This window comes from Pleurodeles waltl, chromosome 10 (genome assembly GCF_031143425.1).
Source record: "Pleurodeles waltl isolate 20211129_DDA chromosome 10, aPleWal1.hap1.20221129, whole genome shotgun sequence".
NCBI classification, from domain to species: domain Eukaryota; kingdom Metazoa; phylum Chordata; class Amphibia; order Caudata; family Salamandridae; genus Pleurodeles; species Pleurodeles waltl.
The window spans coordinates 948,227,646-948,250,873 of NC_090449.1; the positions used below are offsets into that span (position 1 = coordinate 948,227,646).

A 23,228-nucleotide genomic window follows, 5' to 3' on the forward strand; every position below is an offset into this window, starting at 1 on the left:
CTTGAGTTGTCTCAAAATTGTATTGGAGGAGAATTTCTTTGAGTTTGATAGAACCATATATAGACAGATCAAGGGAGTCAGCATGGGAGCTGCATGTGCTCCTAGTGTTGCGAATATATATATGGGCCAGTTTGAAACTAAACACATATATAATGAAGTTGCTCCATTTTTTGAGAACGTTACCCAGTGGGGCCGCTATATTGATGATATCTTCTTCATGTGGAAGAGAGAGGAAGATCATCCTCAGGAATTAATTGAGTGGCTCTATGTATGTGACAATAATCTTAAATTCACTCCTCATGTGAGTAACCGAAAGTTGAATTTCTAGATATTCTTATTTTTGAGGCAGAGAAACATCTTCAGGTGACTCTATATACAAAACCTACAGCTAGAAATACTTTACTGCATTTTGATAGCTAACATCCCAGTTGCCAATGAGAAAGCATCCCGTTTAGTCAGTTCCTCAGGATTCGAAGGGACTGTAGTAGCATTAGCAAATGTGATAAAAACGCTAAGATAATGAAAGAGAATTGTCTTCAGAGAGGTTATCCGTATAGGGTGATTTGGGATGCATTTAAAAGGGCCAAATATTATAATCTGGATATTTTTCTCAAATCACATCAGAAGGATAAACAAAGTAGGATGGTATGTGTTATTAGACATTCCAATATCAATAACAAGATACAAGGAATTATTAATACACACTGGAATATCATAAACATCAATGAAGAACATGCACCTCTCCCGAGACCAATGTTTCCTTATAAAATACATTTTAATCTACGGGATAAGCTAGTCCAAGCGAGGCCTAGAAGAGAGAATGTATATATAGAGAAGAGTATTACAGGCATCAATCCTGTCCTGGGCAATGATCGCTGTGGGATGTCCCACCCATGTGCTCAGGCCATGGTATCTGACACATTACAGTATAACAAGAAGATGATCAAACTATGACCAACTGTCAAAGTGCCAACATTATATATTTCATCGTGTATCCTTACCACCTAGAATATGTGGGTGAGACAGGTAGACAATTTAGGCTACATTTCAGTGAACACAAGTCAGCTATTAAGAACCAGCGACTTCAGGCTCCTCTAGTAAATCATTGTATGGAGAAGGGAAATCAACAGGGTGAATTGAGGAGAACCGCTCTAGAAAAGATTAGATTATCTCGAGGTGATATTGATAAATATCGGAAGAAGAGGGAGGTCTTTTGGATTTATTTTTTAGATACAGTATATCAAGGACTCAATGATAGGATACCATGGGAGAAAGCTTTTCTGTGATGGTTTTTTGTTGCTTTCCACTTTTTTTTGCATCTGTTACTTTTAGTGTTGTCTGCATCTTCCCTGATATGTTGTGAACAGAGTGCCTTTCTTTGACTATGGCGCACCCCTTTGGGAAGGGGTAGATTTGGTGGCCTATATAGGAGTTTTTTCTAGGGGCTGGTCCGGTCCAGTAACTGACTGTCATCATCAGTAATATACTCATGGTCGGGCTTTGTGACACATATCTTTAGCTTTGATCCCTCCTACAGTTTATAACTGATGTAGTAAGGCTATGTACGTTTGTGATACACCTTTGATATATATTCTCCTTACTGGGTATGTCGGATGTTTATTAGTGGTATACCATTGCTATGTAGGTGGTCCTATATGTATTGGCGATTTTTGGGTGGGGTCCGCTTTTCGGTGTTTTTATGACTGTCGTCTGAGGTCGATGTTGGCAGAACCATATTATTGGTTGCCTGATTGGTGATATTGTTCATTTCCTTCTTAGATCTGGGCATTGGACTTTCTTTGCTCTTTATCCTTTCAAGATGGCGGTTATATCTTCCGATTTGACATTAGAGATCTTGTTTGTCCGTCATTTATTGCTTTACCGCCTTGTATGAGTTAGATGAACTCTTGCACTTCAGGAGTTCATTAACTGATATACAGGCTTGAGATTTTTTTGCCCACCCTGCTAAAGACGGCGAGTATCTTATACCGATTATTGAGTTATTGTGTTGGCATAAAAATATTTTGATTCGACATTGATTTTCTCTGTTGTTCATCAATATCTGCTTTGCCGGTAAAATTCACTGTGTTTTATTCCTCCAAGATGGCGGCTGGATTTTTTTATTGGACATCGGGGATTCTGTTGTCCATCGTTTATTGTCTTACCGCCATGCATGTGTGAGTCGAACTACTTACACCTGGAGCTTATTAGCCGATATATAGGCACAAGATTCTTTTGTCTGCCTTGCTAATTGAAATTCAGTCAGGACAAGGACAGAGAGCATCTTATTTTGAACATCGAGCCATTGTGCAGTCTTAAAAATATTATGATCGGACTTGGTATATCTCTGTTGTCCTTTTAGCTGATAAAAAGGCTAGGGACTCCTCTACTAGATTTACGAGACAGAATTAAGCTGGGATGTGAATGGCTAGTTTTCAAATATTCACCATTGAATCTTCGTTCGATTCATCTTGTTGAGAGATCAACGATGTAAAGGTAAGGTTTTTGAGGATTTGTAGAACCCACTTTGTTGATGCGAGGGAATAGGATGGATAACTGCTTCTTACCTTTGGAGATGGCTTGTCCCCGCTGGTGTGCCTTGACAACCCTGTGTTTCTTTCTATTTAAATATTAGGTATTTGATCAAATTACAGACCCTCCTACAAGCTTGTCTAACTGTGTCTGGAGAATCCATTGCTGGATAGTAAGTGCTGGTTGGGCACAAATTTGTTCCTAGGTTACCAACTTGTGGGTATTATGCTTTCTTTGGTACACTAATTTCCGGTGTGTGTATTTTTATTGTAGTATTGTATTAACACACTTCCTTTTTTACTCAATGTTGGTTGTGAGCCCAGGTGCACAGGCATACATCCAAGAGGTTGGTTCCTCAGGTGCGATTTCTTTATTTGTGTGCATTTTACCAGCATCTGTGGCATTGAGACTCATCTGAGCACGTCTTTTGTCTTTTTTCTTTTTTTCTTGTTTCTTTTTTCTCTCTTTTGTTTCCATTTCTTTTTGTGTGTCTTCATATGTCTTTTTGTTTGGCAAGCCAATAGATATAAGTTATCACCTTTTTGTATCATAGGAATCGGGTTGACAACTATTACAGTTTCCCCTGGGATGTTTATATTGATCCAAATGGTGTGTGCCCTGATGAAGGTGAGTGTCCCTCTGTGGCCACGTTTCACCGAAACTTGTGTTGGCACTACAGACTTGGACTAAGACGGTTGGTTGGATCTTGTAAGGAAATGCCTCCTTGGCATGGTTACCCCCTGACTTTTTGCCTTTGCTGATGCTATGTTTTGAATTGAAAGTGTGCTGAGGCCTGCTAACCAGGCCCCAGCACCAGTGTTCTTTCCCTAACCTGTACTTTTGATTCCACAATTGGCACACCCTGGCATCCAGATAAGTCCCTTGTAAGTGGTACCCCTGGTACCAAGGGCCTTGATGCCAAGGAAGGTCTCTAAGGGCTGCAGCATGTCTTATGCCACCCTGGAGACCCCTCACTCAGCACAGACACAGTGCTTGCCAGCTTGTGTGTGCTGGTGAGAACAAAACAAGTAAGTCGACATGGCACTCCCCTCAGGGTGCCATGCCAGCCTCTCACTGCCTATGCAGGTATAGATAAGACACCCCTCTAGTAGGCCTTACAGCCCTAAGGCAGGGTGCACTATACCATAGGTGAGGGCACCAGTGCATGAGCACTGTGCCCCTACAGTGTCTAAGCAATACCTTAGACATTGTAAGTGCAGGGTAGCCATAAGAGTATATGGTCTGGGAGTCTGTTTTACACGAACTCCACAGCACCATAATGGCTACACTGAAAACTGGGAAGTTTGGTATCAAACTTCTCAGCACAATAAATGCACACTGATGCCAGTGTACATTTTATTGTGAAACACACCCCAGAGGGCACCTTAGAGGTGCCCCCTGAAACCTTAACCGACTATCTGTGTAGGCTGACTGGTTCCAGCAGCCTGCCACACTAGAGACATGTTGCTGGCCCCATGGGGAGAGTGCCTTTGTCACTCTGAGGCCAGTAACAAAGCCTGCACTGGGTGGAGATGCTAACACCTCCCCCAGGCAGGAGCTGTAACACCTGGCGGTGAGCCTCAAAGGCTCACCCCTTTGTGCCAGCACCGCAGGACACTCCAGCTAGTGGAGTTGCCCGCCCCCTCCGGCCACGGCCCCCACTTTTGGCGGCAAGGCCAGAGAAAATAATGAGAATAACAAGGAGGAGTCACTGGCCAGTCAGGACAGCCCCTAAGGTGTCCTGAGCTGAAGTGACTCTAACTTTTAGAAATCCTCCATCTTGCAGATGGAGGATTCCCCAATAGGATTAGGGATGTGACCCCCTCCCCTTGGGAGGAGGCACAAAGAGGGTGTACCCACCCTCAGGGCTAGTAGCCATTGGCTACTAACCCCCCAGGCCTAAACACGCCCTTAAATTTAGTATTTAAGGGCTCCCCTGAACCTAAGAATTTAGATTCCTGAAACTACAAGAAGAAGAGGACTGCTGAGCTGAAAAACCCCTGCAGAGGAAGAACAGAAGACACCAACTGCTTTGGCCCCAGACTTACCGGCCTGTCTCCTGCCTTCCAAAGAAACCTGCTCCAGCGACGCTTTCCAAGGGACCAGCGACCTCTGAATCCTCTGAGGACTGCCCTGCTTCAAGAAAGACAAGAAACTCCCGAGGACAGCGGCACTGCTCCAAAAGAACTGCAACTTTGTTTCAAGGAGCAGATTTAAAGACCCCTGCAACTCCCCGCAAGAAGCGTGAGACTTGCAACACTGCACCTGGCGACCCCGACTCGACTGGTGGAGAACCAACACCTCAGGGAGGACCCTCCGGCGACTCCAAGACTGTGAGTAACCAAAGTTGTCCCCCCTGAGCCCCCACAGCGATGCCTGCAGAGGGAATCCCGAGGCTCCCCCTGACCGCGACTGCCTGAACTCTCCTTTCCCGAAGGCTGGAAAAGACCCTGCACCCGCAGCCCCCAGCACCTGAAGGAGCGGAACTTCTGTGCAGGAGTGACCCTCAGGAGGCCCTCTCCCTTGCCCAGGTGGTGGCTACCCCGAGGAGCCCCCCCTTGCCTGCCTGCAACGCTGAAGAGATCCCTTGATCTCTCATAAGAAACCATTGAAAACCCGACGCGTGTTTGCACGCTGCACCCGGCCGCCCCCGTGCTGCTGAGGGTGTACTTTTTGTGCTGACTTGTGTGTCCCCCGGTGCCCTACAAAACCCCCCTGGTCTGCCCTCCGAAGACGCGGGTGCTTACCTGCTGGCAGACTGGAACCGGGGCACCCCTTCTCTCCATTGAAGCCTACGTGTTTTGGGCACCTCTTTGACCTCTGCACCTGACCGGCCCTGAGCTGCTGGTGTGGTGACTTTGGGGTTGCTCTGAACCCCCAACGGTGGGCTACCTTGGAACAAGGACTGAAACCTGTAAGTGACTTACTTACCTGTGAAACCTAACAATACTTTACCTCCCACAGGAACTGTGAAAATTGCACAGTGTCCACTTTTAAAACAGCTTATTGTGTTTTATGTAAAAAGTATTCATGCTAATGTAAAGATTCAAAGTTCCTAAAGTACTTACCTGCAATACCTTTCAAATGAGATATTACATGTAGAATTTGAACCTGTGGTTCTTAAAATAAACTAAGAAAATATATTTTTCTATAACAAAACCTATTGGCTGGATTTGTCTCTGAGTGTGTGTTCCTCATTTATTGCCTGTGTGTATGTACAACAAATGCTTAACACTACTCCTTTGATAAGCCTACTGCTCGACCACACTGCCACAAAATAGAGCATTAGTATTATCTCTTTTTGCCACTATCTTACCTCTAAGGGGAACCCTTGGACTCTGTGCATGCTATTCCTTACTTTGAAATAGCACATACAGAGCCAACTTCCTACAGATCTGCTCTCCTCATTTCATCTATACCCTGGGATTTGTGACCTATCAAGGATAAAACCTACCAGTCTATAAGAAATGACTTTTCTATACTACAACATTGCTCTGATACTGGAGGACTTTCTTTGATTAAAGATGTCAATAACTCCTCTTTTTGGATATACACATTGATCTATTGAAAAATTATTATTTTGCTGTATGCATTTTTGGGTACACTATCCCTAGGGGAGAGTATTTCATATTTATGTTAATATTGTTATTTGGTGACTGTTGCGTCTTGGATGGTATTTTTTTATTTGTATGTCTGAGTATGTGTGATTGGATTTTGTTTTTGTCTGTTGTGTTTGTCCTAGGGGATATTTAATGTTTTCACATCATATTGTTTATATATATTTAGTGTGTGAATTAATTATATCGTTTTCAAATATTTAGCTTTATTATTGATTAATTGTTTTTCTGTGGTTTCCATTTTTTGTCTTGCTGTCCTATTTGTTTGTTCATAGGGATTCTGTTATTTCAGAACGCTTGTCTGAAAGTGGGCTTTTACTTGTATTGGAGGAAAAGCTACAACTTGCTTTAAAAAACTGATTACCTTCATGTTTAAGGTAATCTTCATTAGCATTACACACTATTCATTGTATTCCATGACTGCTTAAAGTGTAGTGAATGCTTGGACACCTCATGATACCTTGGTTGTTTAGCACTCAAAAACTACATAAAAGTAAGGTTTTTAGGTCCCTGATAACTGAGAGTTTTCTCCCAGCCTATGGGGGTCTTTGGTTTTCTGTTCAGGGCTGCCAGGCTTTTCCTGCTGGTCTTGAAGAGGGAAAATGTGTAACAGAACCACCACCATCGATAAGGTGAAAATTCTGTCATACTTTGACCGGTGGCCCAGTGACAGATGGACCATTCATTAGTCAAAGGTTTCACCAACAAGCGACAACTCTATCTTGGTTTTTCCACATCTCTAAATAGAGCAGGGGAATTTAAAGCTTTCTGCAAGATTGGCAGGCACGATACCCGATGATTTGGGGTGAAGAAACACATCTGCCAAATACTAAGAAACCCGTAATATTCAGGTGTGACCAAACACCTTCCTATCCGTCACTTCTGAACTGACACTTCCACCCTTCTTACCGATCTTTTTAATCTATAATTTACAACAAATTCCATAACCTCCATGTGATCTTTTCTGCTAAATGTCAGTTCATTTCTGGCTGGTCCACTGAAAGAAGCCAACCCTTTCTCATCTTAGCCGGACCTGTTTTCTTGCAATAACCAAACAAACCTCACACATAAGGACTCATGGTCAAAAGGAATTTGCATTTGCAAAGCTGGTGCACCAAAATGTGTTGGATCTGCGAGCTATAAATCTTACATTGCAGAACTTAAAATGGACATTGCAGTTCACAGCTAACTCTACAAAAACTAAACAATTAGTAGTAAATAGGAGGAGCTTTTCTCCTCTCTTAACTTGAAAGGGAATGCATAAATTATTTGCTGTGATCTACATTGTAACCATTTGCAGAGTGGAAGCGGTCGCTGGAAAACAAATTCCACCGTGAGCATTAATGGGACACCACACACTCGGCCAGCACACAGCGAAGGCATAGGAAGGAGCAAAGGTCTGTTGTTCCTCGTCGGAGTCCATCCCTGCATTCACTGCTAACAGCATGAGCATTAAAATTCATGAGGCAGGCTGTATGCACCTCATTGTGTGCAGTGTATTTTACGCCATTGGTACATCAGATACATTGCAAAAGACTTGTCCTGCCAACGTCCTGCACTATGTCAACTAATGCACTGCTATTACCCAACTTTAACTACATTCGGGTCTGGATTTACTATGATATTGTATCAGCGTTACATCACTATTGTAGCCCTGGAGAAAAATTCAGTTTGGCATTTACTAAGCTATATAAGTCGATTTGTGTGGTTTTGTGTGCTTTGTAATGCAGAGCACAGCTCTGCCGTCTGTTACCTTGCACTGTCTCAGCGTTACATGGGTGGAGCCTGGGACTTTCCATGCATCCACCCATGTATTTTGCCACAAATCCCGATTTACAAAGAATTGTAAACTAGAGTTTGCACCCAAAATGATGAGCCTACCCGACAGAAGTGTAACAAGGAGAACTAATTCCTCTTCATTACTTCCTCTTTCCATGTGTGCTGTGTTTTACAAGTTGCCTTGCATTAAATATTGGTAAATCTCTCCTTTGGTCCTTTGTTATGCATTTGCTCCAACCAGTTCTCTGCCTTTGTGTTCTATACTCCAGTGGCATTTCAAAGTGTATTGGGTTAGTCCAGCAAAGCATTCCCCCATTTGAAAAACAGCATTCAGTCCATTCCTCATTATGTAATTTAACAGATCAAGTCTACAAAATATGGCTCCAACGATGGCTGTTGCTCCTGAACATTTCAAACAAATGTGTAATAAGAATCATACGTTCAAAAACGATTCACATTCACTGAGAACACTTATGCCAGAGAACATGAACACAAGGTCAATAAGACAATAGGCCTTGAGACACCACTGACAAGTCAATAGTGTTTCTGTATTGTATTTAACTACCTATTGTCCCCCAGTGTTTTGAGGGAAAGACGCCTTTAACTACCTAGATACAAGAACAGCCAATCAATGAACTAAGATATAAAATTACAGAAAATTGCACCGCAGCAGGGGAATCCAAGAGACATATTTTCAAGGGATAAGCGACTATTGTTTCTCAGTGTTGTGCTTTAAAGAGTTTGATTTCACAGCATCAGGTGCAGCCCAGTCCTACAAATGCCACAATAGTAACCATGGCAGGTTAGCCATGTATTCTAACACGTTGATATTTAACGGGCTTGAAGCTTTGGAAACAATATACAAAAGCTCCTAGGTGTGTAACACGTGCTGTGACTACAAAGCAGGAAGAGTGGGTGTTGTGGGTGAATTGGTGGTTTTCAGTTGGAACGCCCTCCAGCTATAAATAGTGCCGTCCATAATTAGCCTAGCGGTCTTAACCATCATGAAAGAGCCACTTGTCATGTGACAGGGTTCATTGGAAGGTGGAAAACAAACCTTAGCCCTCACTGTTTACCCACTGACTTGTTCTGAAGCATTTCTATTGCGCTTTCCTACCCACTGAGAGAGCCCAAAGCACTTTTAGGATTGGGCGAGTAAGCAATCACTCCATTTCTTTTTGCATGGTTGGATCAAGGTGATGGCTGATCTGTGGACTAAATAGAATGTTTTGGAATTTTAAAGGAGACCATGACATCTGGTCCAGAATTAATGTAGCGCCATGTTGCAGCATCCTATCCATGAAGCAGAATGCAAATGCATGCAAATGCAGTGCGAGGAACAGTTGTGCGTGTTGTGTGACCAAAACCAGAGTCTTTTGCAGGCTGTGGGCTGTTGACTCAGTTCTTTGGGAACAGTGTATTCTCTCCTGAGTGTTGTACTGGGAAAGAATTGCTCTTCAGAACCCACTTTGGGTCATATAACCAGGAGGGCCAACGTAAGTACATGAGCACCGGATCCATTACAGATTTTGAAGATAACATAATTGTAATTTAATTCCATTTACTTTCCCTGTTTGTAAATGTGCCATAGATGAATATCCTGGGGACCTGTATTGGATCCGGCAATCCTGGACAAATATTGGACACCCCAGCTGTAGGGTGAGTCTGGTCGCTCAGGGGACTGATGCATCCACTCTACAAATCGGTGTTTGACCTCAATGGTACATCTTTCTATGCTGGCAGGTCTACTCCACCTTTCATACTCCCCAGTTCGATAAAGTGATTACCACTTAGTTCAGTAACAATAAACATCTGCTATTCACTGTCCAGATACACCAGTCGATGAACATACATTGTATTTTATGCTAAGGGCAGAGGCGCTGGCTGTAGGGACACCCCAAAATAATCATACTAGAGTTCAGAAGGTGAATGAGCAAAAGTGATGCCTTTAAATATTTTTTGTGTTCATCTTTTCAAATTCCTATGCGTCCAAAGACAGGTCAAATGCCTGGGTATGTCTTCTGACAAACATATGCTTATTCTTTTAGCAAGAAACCGGTGTTTTCTTTTCTTTTTCTGACTGCAGAGAGAGGATTTTGTAAAGGTGACCTAGGAGAGAATCTTGCTGAGCTACGACGAGTGAACGAAAAGCTGTGGGATGTCATTTTTTTCGAACACACAACAAAAGTTTGGGTACTTGTACATGAACTGTACAGGTTTCAAAATATATCAGTGATTGGAAAAGCACAAATGAAGCACATTTTTGTTAACTCTGATGTGTGATGGAAACAAAGATTTTAACTGTTTTTATCAGTAAAATTGCATGCCTACGCAAATGTAGTGCCCATTTCAACGGAAAAGATGCTGTCTGTAAATGACAGCGCACTGCCACACTAGTGCGCCTAATTGCACCAACAGCTACATACCACACCCTTTCCACTCTTCTGCTCAATAAGTGATGAAACTTTGCTGCACTTGCTCTTTGCATGACACTTGGATTTTTCACAAACCCTATGACTCCAATCATCTAACATTAATGGCAGCAACCCCACTGTGAAAATTGTCCCGCGCCAATGGTTAAACACCCTTTCAGGATTCTGTTGTTCCTCTTATACATCCATCAAAATGCAGGCCTTCCAAGAAGTAAAGTGGGGGTCCCCCATTTTACAGAATATTATCTGTTACCGGCAAAGTCTAGGTGCTTTATCAAGAGCCTTAAAATTACACACCGCCTTTCTCTCACTCCATTCCTGCCTTTAAATCATCTTTAAATACCAGAAGCATTATCTCAACTGCAGACACATAAAGCAGATAATCGGTACATTCTGCGGGGTGACAACCAGCTATGACATGGTTAACAAAAACAAGGCCTCGCGCAAAAAAACGAGGAAAGAAGCATATGAATAAACAAAGTGAAAATCTGAAACAGTGTACTAGTTACGACTAGTACAGAATTCTATTACACATTATTCAGGAATAACATACATTGAGATTGTGAGATTGCACACGTTTCACTTCACTTAAAGTCATTTTATTGTGCAGATGAAAACGAGAAAATGATTTTAACTTTGACAATTCGCACATTACATAAATGCACCTGCACCTATAGTGCACTAATAACCAGATAACATTGTTGTAAGATGAAAGGGGTTAGCTATATATAACTTGACTATTTCTTACTTTTTGTCTGATTTCACATTGGGTCATTAATTGAAGTATTCTTTGAAATTGCGTTTCCTCTATAAATGCTTTTACTTTTTTAAATAAACACAATTTCTGTATGCACAAGCATCATGTCATAGTTTTGTGTGTATTTTCCATGAAGGTAAAGGGCTTCTGGTGTATACAAATCTCTGTAAAAGCCACCCTTTTCAGGCGTTTCTGGTGGATTCATAGATGACTGCACAAAAAGGTGAGAGGAAAAGACTGAATCAATGTTAACCATTGGTAGTTACTCCGGGTACATCACACTAAATTGTGTTGTACCTGGTATGTGCAATTCCAGACAAGAAACAACCATATGCAAATTGACTCTGAAGTGCCTAAATCCTGACAGTATATCCTGAACTGCTAAACACCAACACTTGTGAAGAGACACAACATGAACCCCTGAGGTATTTGGCCTCTTAAGGCATTGCAAGTAATATGTTGTTTGAGACCACAGAACACTGTTAATGTGTTGTTTGAAACCATAAAACATTGTTAATGATGTGTTGTTTGAAACCATATGATACTGTAAGCTCTGGGATCAAATCTGGGAATACTCGTGCCACGTTGAGCACGAGAACTGATGGATAGAAACACTTGAACCAATCCGAACCACTGGTAAATAATTCTGGATGCATGTTACTCCGGCCCGAGTTAACTTCTTCTGTGTCACTACAGATCAGGCCAAGCATATGTGAATTAGTCCAGGTCCTGATTTTAAAGGGACATCCCCGACTGCCAGCTCTGAGTAGAAAGGATATAAGGGAATATTCAAAGTAGGATCTGTAAGTATTACAGGTAGGTGAAGGAACTTAAGGCCAGGTGTACTAATATTAGAAAACCGATTTCCTATTTGGGATTCTCGCCGAATCATAATTAGGAAATTAGTATTCCTAATGTAGGAAACTCTTTTGAGTTTCATTACCGATTCCTAGTGGGTTGCAACTAGATCTACGTCATGAATATTAATGAGGTATATGAAACTTAGCGACCCGCTCGGAATCGCAGCAATCACAGGGATGGTGCCATGCTGAGGTCAACATGCCACCATGTCTGTGATTGCTTTTTAATAAACCAATCTTGTTATTTTTAAATGCAGCCCGTTTTCAGTGGGACCACTGCCTGCTCTTAAAATACTATTATTTACATCCTCAAAGGTGAAGGGGCTCCTCTGGGACCCCTTTCCCTTTGTAAATGGGTTACCACCAGTTTTAAACTAGTGGTAAAGTATTACTGTTTTGCAACCAGAATACGGTCTCAAAACAGTAATACAAACTAAACCGATTTGCTGTTTGGAAAAAACACCCTAAACACGCCCCTTCCAAATACCGAATTGCAAATGCAAAATGCAATTCGGTAATACATTACCAGATCGCATTTTGCATTCTGTACATTAGAAACAGCAGTTTTCTAGTCGCAAACAGGACGAATCTGCGAATCGGGCCATTTGCAACCAGAGAAATGCTTTGTGCATCTGGCCCTTGTTCCTATGGAGGGAAGGGGTCAGAGTGCCACAGAAACCTTGCATATCAGTGTTGCTGAGCTGCACCTCTAGATACAGCTCCAGGAGAAAATGTTCTTTTGCTAGTAAGTTTATTAACAGTATGCAATGATTAACCAGATCATAAATCTTACAAAACTGCTCCGATCAAGCTACTCTTTGTGCAACAAAACAGATGCCTATGCACATACATTGTAGGGCAGTAATCACACTCGGTTGCATTTGTCCCTTAACAGAAAGCTAAGGATCTTGCTTGCAACACCTTTATGCTAGGTAACAACTGAGAGACAGAAACAAAAACAGGGATGCAACCTACACAGAACATTTTAAATGCTGCAGCAGTCAACGAGTATCATTAATAATGAAGTGGGAACCTGAGCTCCCTGCTCTGCATCAATTTAATTTATTTTTTGAACGCATTTGTTTGGCTAGGGGAAAAGGAGCACCCTCTATTGTTTATGGTATGGGGCTTGACAATAGCGCCCCAGCAGCTGCACGTCATATATCAAACCCTGCAGGGTTTCTATTGTAAATTCTTTTGCACACAGGCGCTCATAAAACAGAGTTTCTGGTGTTATTAAGTGTCAATCTGAAAACCAGCACTACATTTTCCAGGCCTGGGGTACCTTTCCCCATTGCCAACCATTTTTAGTCTTTTCGAATACTTGTGAATGTTAAGTCAATCACACACCCAACCCACATCGAAGGTATTCTCTAGTGCAGGGATACTCAAAGTGGGCCCGCGGGCCTCATGCGGCCCCTCTGACCTTTACATGCGGCCTCTGGGGCAACAGGAGCACTGGGCAGCTGTTTGTTCGACTCCACACTAAAAAAAATATTAAATACACAATCATTTATTTCAATCTTACCAGGTGTTAAAGAAAGGAAGTAACTAGGGACTCTTGCACTTAACTTTAGAAACGCCTTTGTTTTTAAAGACATCTTGCAGCATAAGTGTAAAACTAAGACAGTCTCTTCAAAATTAATTGAGTGTATAGTTAAGATGCAGAACTTTTTCACCTTGGTACAATTTATTTTATCAATGCATTGAAATTTATTCATTTTAAAGTGATAGTTTTCAAACATAAATTTGGAAACATTAATTATTTCCCTTACCCTGAGAACACCACCAACAGTAAATTAAAGAGGCAAGTCACTTTGTGTGTGCACTTTATGGTTGGCCTGGGTTCCTATCATACATAAACAACATTATAGTTTATTAAATCAAACATAGAAGCAGGTTTTGTGCAGTGCACACCATGAATCATGTATTTCGAGGTCATCTTAAATGTGATAATGCAGAAAAAGGAGGGAAAGTGACACTAAACAATTGCCTAGGATCACAAAATTTGGAAAGTGGGTAAGCCGGGATTATTTCCAGGTTTTCTGGTTTTCCATTGTTTATTTTACCCACTTGATGTATATCCTTTGCTTCCCCTACACCTACCTTGCCACCAATCCCACTAGTCACCCCACCCGACCACCACCGCCCTGTCATCAATGCGGCCCCCAGGCATGTCACAGACCAAACTTTATGGCCCCTGGGAAAATGTTTGCGAGTACCCATGCTCTAGTGTAACATAACAAAAAGACACTGAGGAGGGAGAGGCTGAACAGTGACCCAAAACCTACAACATCCAAACTACTTTCAGATGGCAGCTTTGAAAATGCCCCTGGCAGAATTATGCGTCACTCCACCTGCCTCCCCATTGTCCAGCTTCCAACTTTCCTATTCTGCTTCCCTCTGATTCTTCAGTCCCCACCCCTAAGACTACATAGTTCTCCCCCTTTTTTCCTCAATGTGGCGTGTTCTGTTAACTAGTAGTTAAGGTTGCAGAGTATATAACCATTCAAAGAGTAGAATTAGACACATCACTGCACAGGACACAGTTGCTTACCTTGATGGGGGCACAGCTGAACTGTATCTTTCTTTTAGCAGGCACATCATCTTCAGTAGGCAATCCAGTAACTTCTGTATATTCCATATCAGGTCCATAGTCATTGTTGTCGTCGCTGTCTTCCTCGTCATCTGGCTCATTATCACCCCACTCTTCACTATACCTTGATCGGACCCTGTACACATTATAGTCAGTGTGGGCATATGTGTGTGCAGTTGTGAAGTTGTTGTAGTCTTCCTGTGCTTCCTTTCCACTAGTGGTGTCATAAGGGCATTCAGGGGTATCACTAATTGGGTCTGTTGGGGCGCCTCCATTAGTTGCTGAATTACCTTGTGAGTCCTCTGCGTCAGTTGTATCAAAACTGTTCTCATCGTTTTCTGTAAAGGTGTTTCTTTGTGAAGCGACTTTAGAATTAAGCTGTTTCATCTCAGTGCTGAATCCATCAGGCATCTCGTTCACCTGGTTTGAAGGGTCATCTTTATATGCTGCTGAGTTTTCCAGGGTATTATGACACACCTCTGTAGCCTTCTTGATATCCCTACTAGGCTTTGAAACCGGAAAGGGGCATTTACTGATATCTAGCCTAGTGGCTAGAGAGGCATTGTTCCTGGTAAAGTTATCAGTAGAGCAACCAACACTCTGCTTTGGTGAAGGAGACCTGGAGTTTTGGTCTTTGGTGGGTACAAGTCCATCCAATGTTGACACTGGTGAAGTAGGCATGCTCAGTGGATAATGGCCAGTTACAGAATATTCCACGTGGCTTTTGTTTAGTTCTCCTAGGCCGACACTGTGTGTTTCTGAGTTTTCAAACACAGCACTGAGCTGGCTAACTGTGGGTGAGACTGCTTCGGTTCTAGAACTAAGACTATCCAATGAATCGGTGCTGCCCCGATTTGACTTAGTTCCAGAACCTTCATCTGGTAGGTCGTTTGATCCACGCCTGTCTCGTTTGGGTGAATAGTGACGAGAACGCCCCGTCTCACGAATGCTCTGCTCAAACATTTTTCTAGTTTCAGTAAATCTTGAATATGAGGGCCCATCCTGAAGTGTGTCAAACCTACTGATCCTCTCAGAAATTGAAGATTTCACTTTCACTGCTGCGCCATCCGCTCTCTCCGTTGGATCTCTGGGCTTTGGCGGCCTCTGAGAGGAAGGAGAAATTAGATCACTCTTAGGTTTAGCAGAAGTGGCATTGGTTTCACCAGGTTCCATGCCCATCTGCATGAACAAATTTTTAATTCGGTTGACATTGGAGCCATATTTCCTTCCCCTTGTCTGCTGGGTCTGGCAGGTCTCCCTTTCTTTTGGTTTCTGATCGCCATCTTGTTTGGGTTTGTCAAAGGTGCTTTTCAGTGCTTGAAACTCTGTTCTGTATGCATTCCTATGTGGAGAGGCGCTCCGCAGGGTAGATCTCTCACCTGATGCCTCGGTCTTCATCATTTTTTGTCAGTGGTGCAATCCCATTTACATAGTGACCAAAGGTTAATGCTCTGATGACACCTGGAACAGGATAGTCTCTGATGTACTTCTTAGATGCTTCTTATCTCCATGGACTGGCTGCAAGATCTGTCACTGTATGAACCCAACTGTAACAAAACATAAGGAGGAAAGATAGGGTAAATAATTAACTTTAAGATATAGGCAAAATTGTTGAAAATATTACTGACCAAGTATTGTTTCACGTTATGTAATCACTTAACCTAACATTCTAAATCCATGATTCAATCTGCCAAGCCAGCATTTAAGTGTGGCTTCACTGTCAAAACAACTGACTAATAACTAATTAACTACTAGTGACTAGTTAACAGCACAAGACCAAGCTCCTAGGCACCACAAAGCACACCCATATACCCTGCTGCTGTTACACTGCTAGTGCCTATCTTTTTGACATATTAAAATGCATGAGTCTGTGCCTTGTCTCCACTGTTACATTAGCATTTCCTATGTACCCTATTACGCTGCCAATGGCAATGTAACTTTCTCCTCTATTACGTACAGTGTTTTGTCGTGTCTTCTATGTTTCACTCTTAGTTCTCAAAATAGAAAATAAAACATTGCATAGCGAATCTGCATAAAACGACTCCAGCCACTGATTAGCTTGTTGTTAGAAATGGGGTCTCTGGTTGACAGTCAGGTTACCCCCTGTTCAAGCAAGGACCCTCACTCTAGTTAGGATAAAAGAGAATCACCCTCAGCTAACCCCTGCTTACCCCCTTGGTAGCTTGGCAGAGCAGTAGGCTTAACCTCAGAGTGCTGGGCGTAAAGTATTTGTACCAACACACACAGTAACTTAATGAAAACACTACAAAATGACACAACACCAGTTTAGAAAAATAGGAAATATTTATCTAGACAAAACAAGACCAAAACGACAAAAATCCAACATACACAAGTCAAGTTATGATTTTTTTAAGGTTTAAAATAAAAAGAGTCTTTAGGTAGTTGTAACACCACACTAGCGCTGCTAGCGTGAAAAATGTACCTGGTTTGCGTCAAAAATAACCCCGCACGGGCGGTGTGCGTCGAAAGTAACCCTGCACGGCTGTGTGCGTCGAAAACAACTCGGCACGGCGGTGCGCGTTGAAAAAGCCAGCCACACGACGATCCGAAAGTCCCGCGGCGCAGGGTGCGATCTCTCAGCCTCCGTCAGCGATGCTGCGCGTCGTTTCTCCTGCTCCGGGCGTCGGTTTTTCGGTCGCGTTTCCTGCGGCGTCGTTTCTCAGCTGCGGAACCGGCGTCGCGTCGTTTTCTCAGCCGCGATCGGATTCGCGTCGATCTTTTTCTCCGCACGGCGCTCGGTGCGTGTATTTTTGTCCTTAGGCTGCCAGCCTCTCCTTTCAGGGTCCCAGGAACTGGAAGGGCACCACAGAGCAGAGTAGGGGTCTCTCCAGAGACTCCAGGTGCTGGCAGGAAGAAGTCTTTGCTATCCCTGAGACTTCAACAACAGGAGGCAAGCTCTACATCAAGCCCTTGGAGATTTCTTCTTCAAGATGGAAGGCACACAAAGTCCAGTCTTTGCCCTCTTACTCTGGCAGAAGCAGCACTGCAGGAAAGCTCCACAAAGCACAGTCACAGGCAGGGCAGCACTTGTTCCTCAGCGATCAGCTCTTCTCCAGGCAGAGGTTCCTCTTGATTCCAGAAGTGTTTCTAAAGTTTGTAAGTTTGGGTGCCCTTCTTATACTCATTTTAGTCTTTGAAGTCACCTTTCTTCAAAGGGGACTCACACCTTCTTGTGAGATCCTGCCTTGCCCAGGCAAGGCCTCAGACACACACCAGGGGGCTGGAGACAGCATTGTCAGAGGCAGGCACAGTCCTTTCAGATGAGAGTGACCACTCCACCCCTCCCTCCTAGCAGAGATGGCTAATCAGGAATGCAGATCACACCCCAGCTCCCTTTGTGTCACTGTCTGGTGTGAGGTGAAAAACAACCCAACTGTCAACTGACCCAGACAGGGAATCCACAAACAAGGCAGAGTCACAGAATGGTTTAAGCAAGAAAATGCTCACTTTCTAAAAGTGGCATTTTCAAACGCACAATCTCAAAATCAACTTTACTAAAAGATGCATTTTTAAATTGTGAGTTCAGGGATCCCAAACTCCACCTGTCCATCTCTTCTCTAGGGGAATCTACACTTTAATCATATTTAAAGGTAGCCCCCATATTATCCTATGAGAGAGAGACAGACCTTGCAACAGTGAAAACGAAATTGGCAGTATTTCACTGTCAGGACATATAAACCACATTACTATATGTCCTACCTTATCCATACACTGCACCCTGCCCTTGGGGCTACCTAGGGCATACCTTAGGGGTGCCTTACATGTAAGGAAAGGGAAGGTTTAGGCCTGGCAAGTGGGTACACTTGCCAAGTCGAATTTACAGTGTAAAAATACACACACAGACACTGCAGTGGCAGGTCTGAGACATGATTACAGAGCTACTTATGTGGGTGGCACAACCAGTGCTGCAGGCCCACTAGTAGCATTTGATTTACAGGCCCTGGCACCTCTAGTGCACCTTACTAGGGACTTACTAGTAAATCAAATATGCCAATCATGGATAAACCACTTACATACAATTTAAACAGGAGAGCATATGCACTTTAGCACTGGTTAGCAGTGGTAAAGTGCTCAGAGTTGAAAAGCCAACAGCAACATGTCAGAAAAATATAGGAGGCAGGAGGCAAAAAAGTCTGGGGATGACCCTGCAAAAGCAAAAGTCCAACACGACCCCCTACCAGCCTAAAGCCAGGGGAGAACAATCAATACCTTGATGTACTTCCCTGATTGGGGCGATAGAACAGGGACCCAGGCCCACAACAGCAGGGGCATGCTCCAGTTCTACGCCTTCCTGACTCCAGTTGGATCCCTCTGTCCATACTCTCAGGGCCCACTAAGCTAACCCATGGGGAACCCTTCTCCACATCTACAGACACCATCTGTGCAACACCTAACTTTACTTTGCTCACAGATGTATTGCAATGGGCAGATAGTACCACCAGGGCCAACACAATGGTGTTGCCCACTCCACCCCTGGGGTGTGACTCTCGTCCTTCCCCCCCCAGGGGCAACTCTGTCCACCAGGACAGCAAGCCACAGTGGCCCCAGACAACTGTCAGGGATGAGAGCCCGACCTCAGGCCTCTCTAACCACTGTGACTGTGGAGAGTGGGGGGTGGTAGCCCCAGGTGCCTGGCACCCTTTGACCACTCTCTCTTCCACCAGGTCAGGGATGACAACCTGACCCTGGTCCTCCCCTCTGGGGCTCTGTACCCTCCCTGCAGAAGCGGCACCCCCAGAGTCAAAAACTGTCAGGGTGCTTGTAGAAGCAGTCCTGCACAATTCTTCCCTCAGTGCAGGGATGTTAACCTGCAACTGATCCTCCAACCTGGGGTCTGTACCTTCAGGTTGGACCAGGGCCAGGGGTGAGGCTTCCCTCCCCCTGCCCTCTCTTCTGGGGTCCTGAACCACCCAACTAGGAGTGGCCCCCCCAGAAGACAACATGGTAGGGGCACTGTTAGCAGTTGCCCCTTTCTCCAGGTCAGGGGGGACACCCTTAACCTGGCCTCCCAATCCAGGGTCTGTACCCCCAGACTGGATCACTGCCTGGCAAACCAGGACTTCCTGGGGGGCATACCTACCCCCTACCAGGTCAGAGTTTACCCTCTGAACCTGGTCATCCAACCCAGGGTCACTACCCTGCGGTTGAACCACTGCCTGGCACACCAGGACTTCCTTGGGAGCACACTTACCCCCCATCAGGTCAGAGTTTACCCCCTGAACCTGATCATTCAACCCAGAGTCACCACCCTGTGGTTGAACCATTGCCTGGCACACCAGGACTTCCAGGGGGGCACACTTACCCCCCTCAAGGGACACACTGTCCCGAAGGGCCACACAAGAGTCTGGCTGGCGCAGGTCTCCTGACCTCTGCCCATCTGACAGAGTCTGGATTCCCCCCAACCCAGAAATGGTCTCACCAAGGTCATTCATGGGGGGCTCTGCTCTCAGAGCTGACCCCTGACCCTCCAGGTTCTCCACTGGGGTCCGCAACCCCCTCTCAACCCTCTGTCTGGACTTCTGCAACCCCTCACTAGGAGTGGTACTGCCAGACACCAGAACTGGTGGGACGCTGGCTACAGCCGCCCCCCCAAGTTCTCCTGACACTGTGGGGTCTCCCTCAACAGATGGCCCTATGGTACAGGCTAGGCTCCCCTCCTGGGGTTCCCGCAGGGAACCCTCCAGGACCTGGGACCGGATCTCGGGCACCTTGGGCCTCAACCCATCCCCATTCCCTCTCCTCTGAGACTGGACATGGGGTCCCTCACCCATCCCACTACACTGGGACCTACCTGGGACACTACAATCCTTCCCTACCTCACCTGGTTGGGAACTACCTAGACCACTCCTCTCAGGAGCACCCCCAAATGCCTCTTCAGACTCTCTGGTACTCACCCAGAAGTCTGCCTCCATTGTAAGCTCCCTGGGGTCAGAGAACTCACACTCCACCTGGTGTTGGCATAGCTCTGGAAAATAAGGACTAGACATCTGCTCTCCAGCAATTACATCACTCAGCCCCTCACATGAATTAACCAAAGTACCCTTCACCCAACCATCCAGTGACTCTGCTTTGACAAAGCACCCCACATCACCCTCCTGAGACTGGTGAGACAGTACCTGACTGTCCCTGACACTCAACCCACACTCTTCTGGGATGTTTTCACACTCCATAACCAGGACTTCTACCTGGGGGGAACCCCTCTCCCTGTCACTCTCAACTAGAGTCAGTAGAGTGTCCCTCCCACCAGTAGGAATATGACTCCCCATGCCAGTTCCCCAATCCACCTCAGGGACCCTGTGCATCACTGGAGCTACCTCATACCCCTGAACCTCCTGGCGTGTGTTAACTCCCTCCTTCAAGTAGGGCACCACCTCTCTGGGCATGTGTACTTCTGCAGCATCACTGGATATACAATTGTTGCTGCCACCATTCCAGCTGGACTCAGCCCTCATGACTTCCAGCTCTTTCAATTTAAGCTCGTAAGCATAAATCATTTTTTTAATCTCTAAGTCCCTCCTCCTTTCTGCCAGGACTAAGGCTCTCTTCTCCTCGGCCCTCTTAAGCTCTTCCAGACTCCGGATTCGAGCTAGGAGCCTATCATCTCTTTCTGTTCCCTCCTCAGGGCCACTGCCCTCCTCTTTGGAGTAGTCCTCCTCCTCAGAGTAGTTATCCTCCTCAGACTCATTTGGTGGTGTTGCCTGACAACGTTTCAATTCATGCTGAAACAGGGCTGACTCAAGATCCTCCCTTCTGGATTCCTTGTTCACAGCCAGTCCCCTTTCCATGCAGAATGCTTTAAGCTGCCACTTTTTATACATAGATAGGTGCCAGAAATTGACTTCCATTTCTGCAAAGGCTTCACAACCAAAAAACCAAGTCCAAAAATATCATCAATACTTCCAGGAGGACATCAGAGAACAAAAAGCAGAATCACAAGACAAGTAGTATGTGGTCACGTAGTGGTCTGAGATCAAAACAGTAATGTACACTTAATTACTGTATGTCAAGTACAAATACAAGTCCAAATCCCACCGCTGCCACCAATGTTAGAAATGGGGTCTCTGGTTGACAGTCAGGTTACCCCCTGTTCAAGCAAGGACCCTCACTCTAGTTACTTGTCATCTGCAAGTCAGAAGAAGGTGTAGTTTACACAGTAAAAAGCTACATTTTAATGCAAATGCAAAACTTCTGATGAGAGGTTTTGTTGAACAGTGACGGAGGCAATATATTCAATGGTCAGATGGCTAGAACAGAGAATCTCCTCCCTCCCTGCAAGGACCACAAGAAGTATGCGTAGCTGAGGTGGTTTTTCATGAGGAAGTAATTGATCTGGTGGCTTGATGTGTAATTAATTCATTTTGAACGTCGCTTGAAAGGATTCTAAGAAGTTTGGTGATTTAGGCATGGAGACTTAAATGTTATCTTGCCTTCAATACTGGGCCGAGGTAAGATGCATTATGAACTGGATACACACTCACTCTTTAGAGAACCATGCAGTTTTTTTTTGTTTCACCCACGTAGACTCTTGGAATTTCGAATTTAGAGTTTACTATGGCATCTACTTCCGGCATCTACTTCCCACTTGTTCCAGATTATTAAGCAGGATAACATTTAAAAGCAAAGAGGTCTTAAAGTGTATTTGTTAGGATTGATGTTGTGTTCACGAACAATACTTCATGAAGACATGCCCATAACGTTGTTACTTGTCCAAAAATGTGATGGGTTGTCTGAAGAGCAGTGGGGTCATGCTAGTCAGACTGAGCTGTTTAGATCGATTATGTTATCCGCCAGCAGGACTAATATTTTAGCACCATTTATATGGAGTCACCTGTTTGGCATTCCAAATTCAGTGTATCTTAGGCACCCACTTAGTGTGTTGTACTTTGTTGTACAGCTATCGTCTTCATATGGTGTTCACTTGTTGTTGACATATAACTGCAAATGCAACTCCGCCCCCGAATGAGAGGTAAAGATGGCCAGATGTAAATGTAGTAACGTCACTGAAACTCTTGAAGCACCCCGCAGTTACTTTTGTCGAGAGGAAATTGAAAGGATTACCATGGATTCGTACAAAAGGGATTACAGCCAGGTAAAGCCATACCATTTGACACTTGCTACTGGGTGTAACCGTTCCAGCAGCTACTGTAGTCAACTGTGGCAAAGGCAACACACAAAGGTTCAGACCCAGCATGGCCCTTTCTCCCCTTTCCAAGAAGTTGAGGATGGTACAGGTCTCCAAAATTCGTGCTGTATCCTTCCTGTGAAGGGTGAATAACCCCGCCAGGCTGAGTTTTATACAGCCTGATTTGTCTGGATGGGAATTAAGTTACTTCTTTATCACTTTCTACTTATCACTCTAGGTGTGGCACTTTGTCCCCTCTTTGAATCTACTAGGTTCAAGTTACTTACTCTGACAGCGGTGTGGTAAAGATTGTTTAATCGATTAAGGTACTGACCCTTATTTAATAGGGAATTTAATATTTGCCTTAATACTAGGAGCACAACATTCTGGGATGGCCCCCTAATAACCATCGGAGAGCTGCATCTCTTGTCTGTATAAAAGATAAAAGTCCCCAACAACCAGTGTATCTCTGCCAATCTCACCATTTCTCCTTTGCTCCTGAAATTTCCCCG

General features: G+C 44.3%; 1 protein-coding gene across 4 annotated transcripts in view; it reads right to left on the reverse strand.

The window, feature by feature from the left end:
* Window positions 1–23,228, reverse strand: part of PPP1R9A (protein phosphatase 1 regulatory subunit 9A) — a 718,476-nt gene that overhangs the window by 680,194 nt on the left and 15,054 nt on the right. For all 4 annotated transcript variants that reach the window (XM_069211751.1, XM_069211753.1, XM_069211750.1 and 1 more), the window contains exon 2: window positions 14,535–16,120. In XM_069211751.1, the coding sequence (XP_069067852.1) occupies window positions 14,535–15,974 (1,440 nt within the window). In that variant the 5' untranslated portion in view covers window positions 15,975–16,120. The remainder of the gene's footprint in view (window positions 1–14,534; window positions 16,121–23,228) is intronic.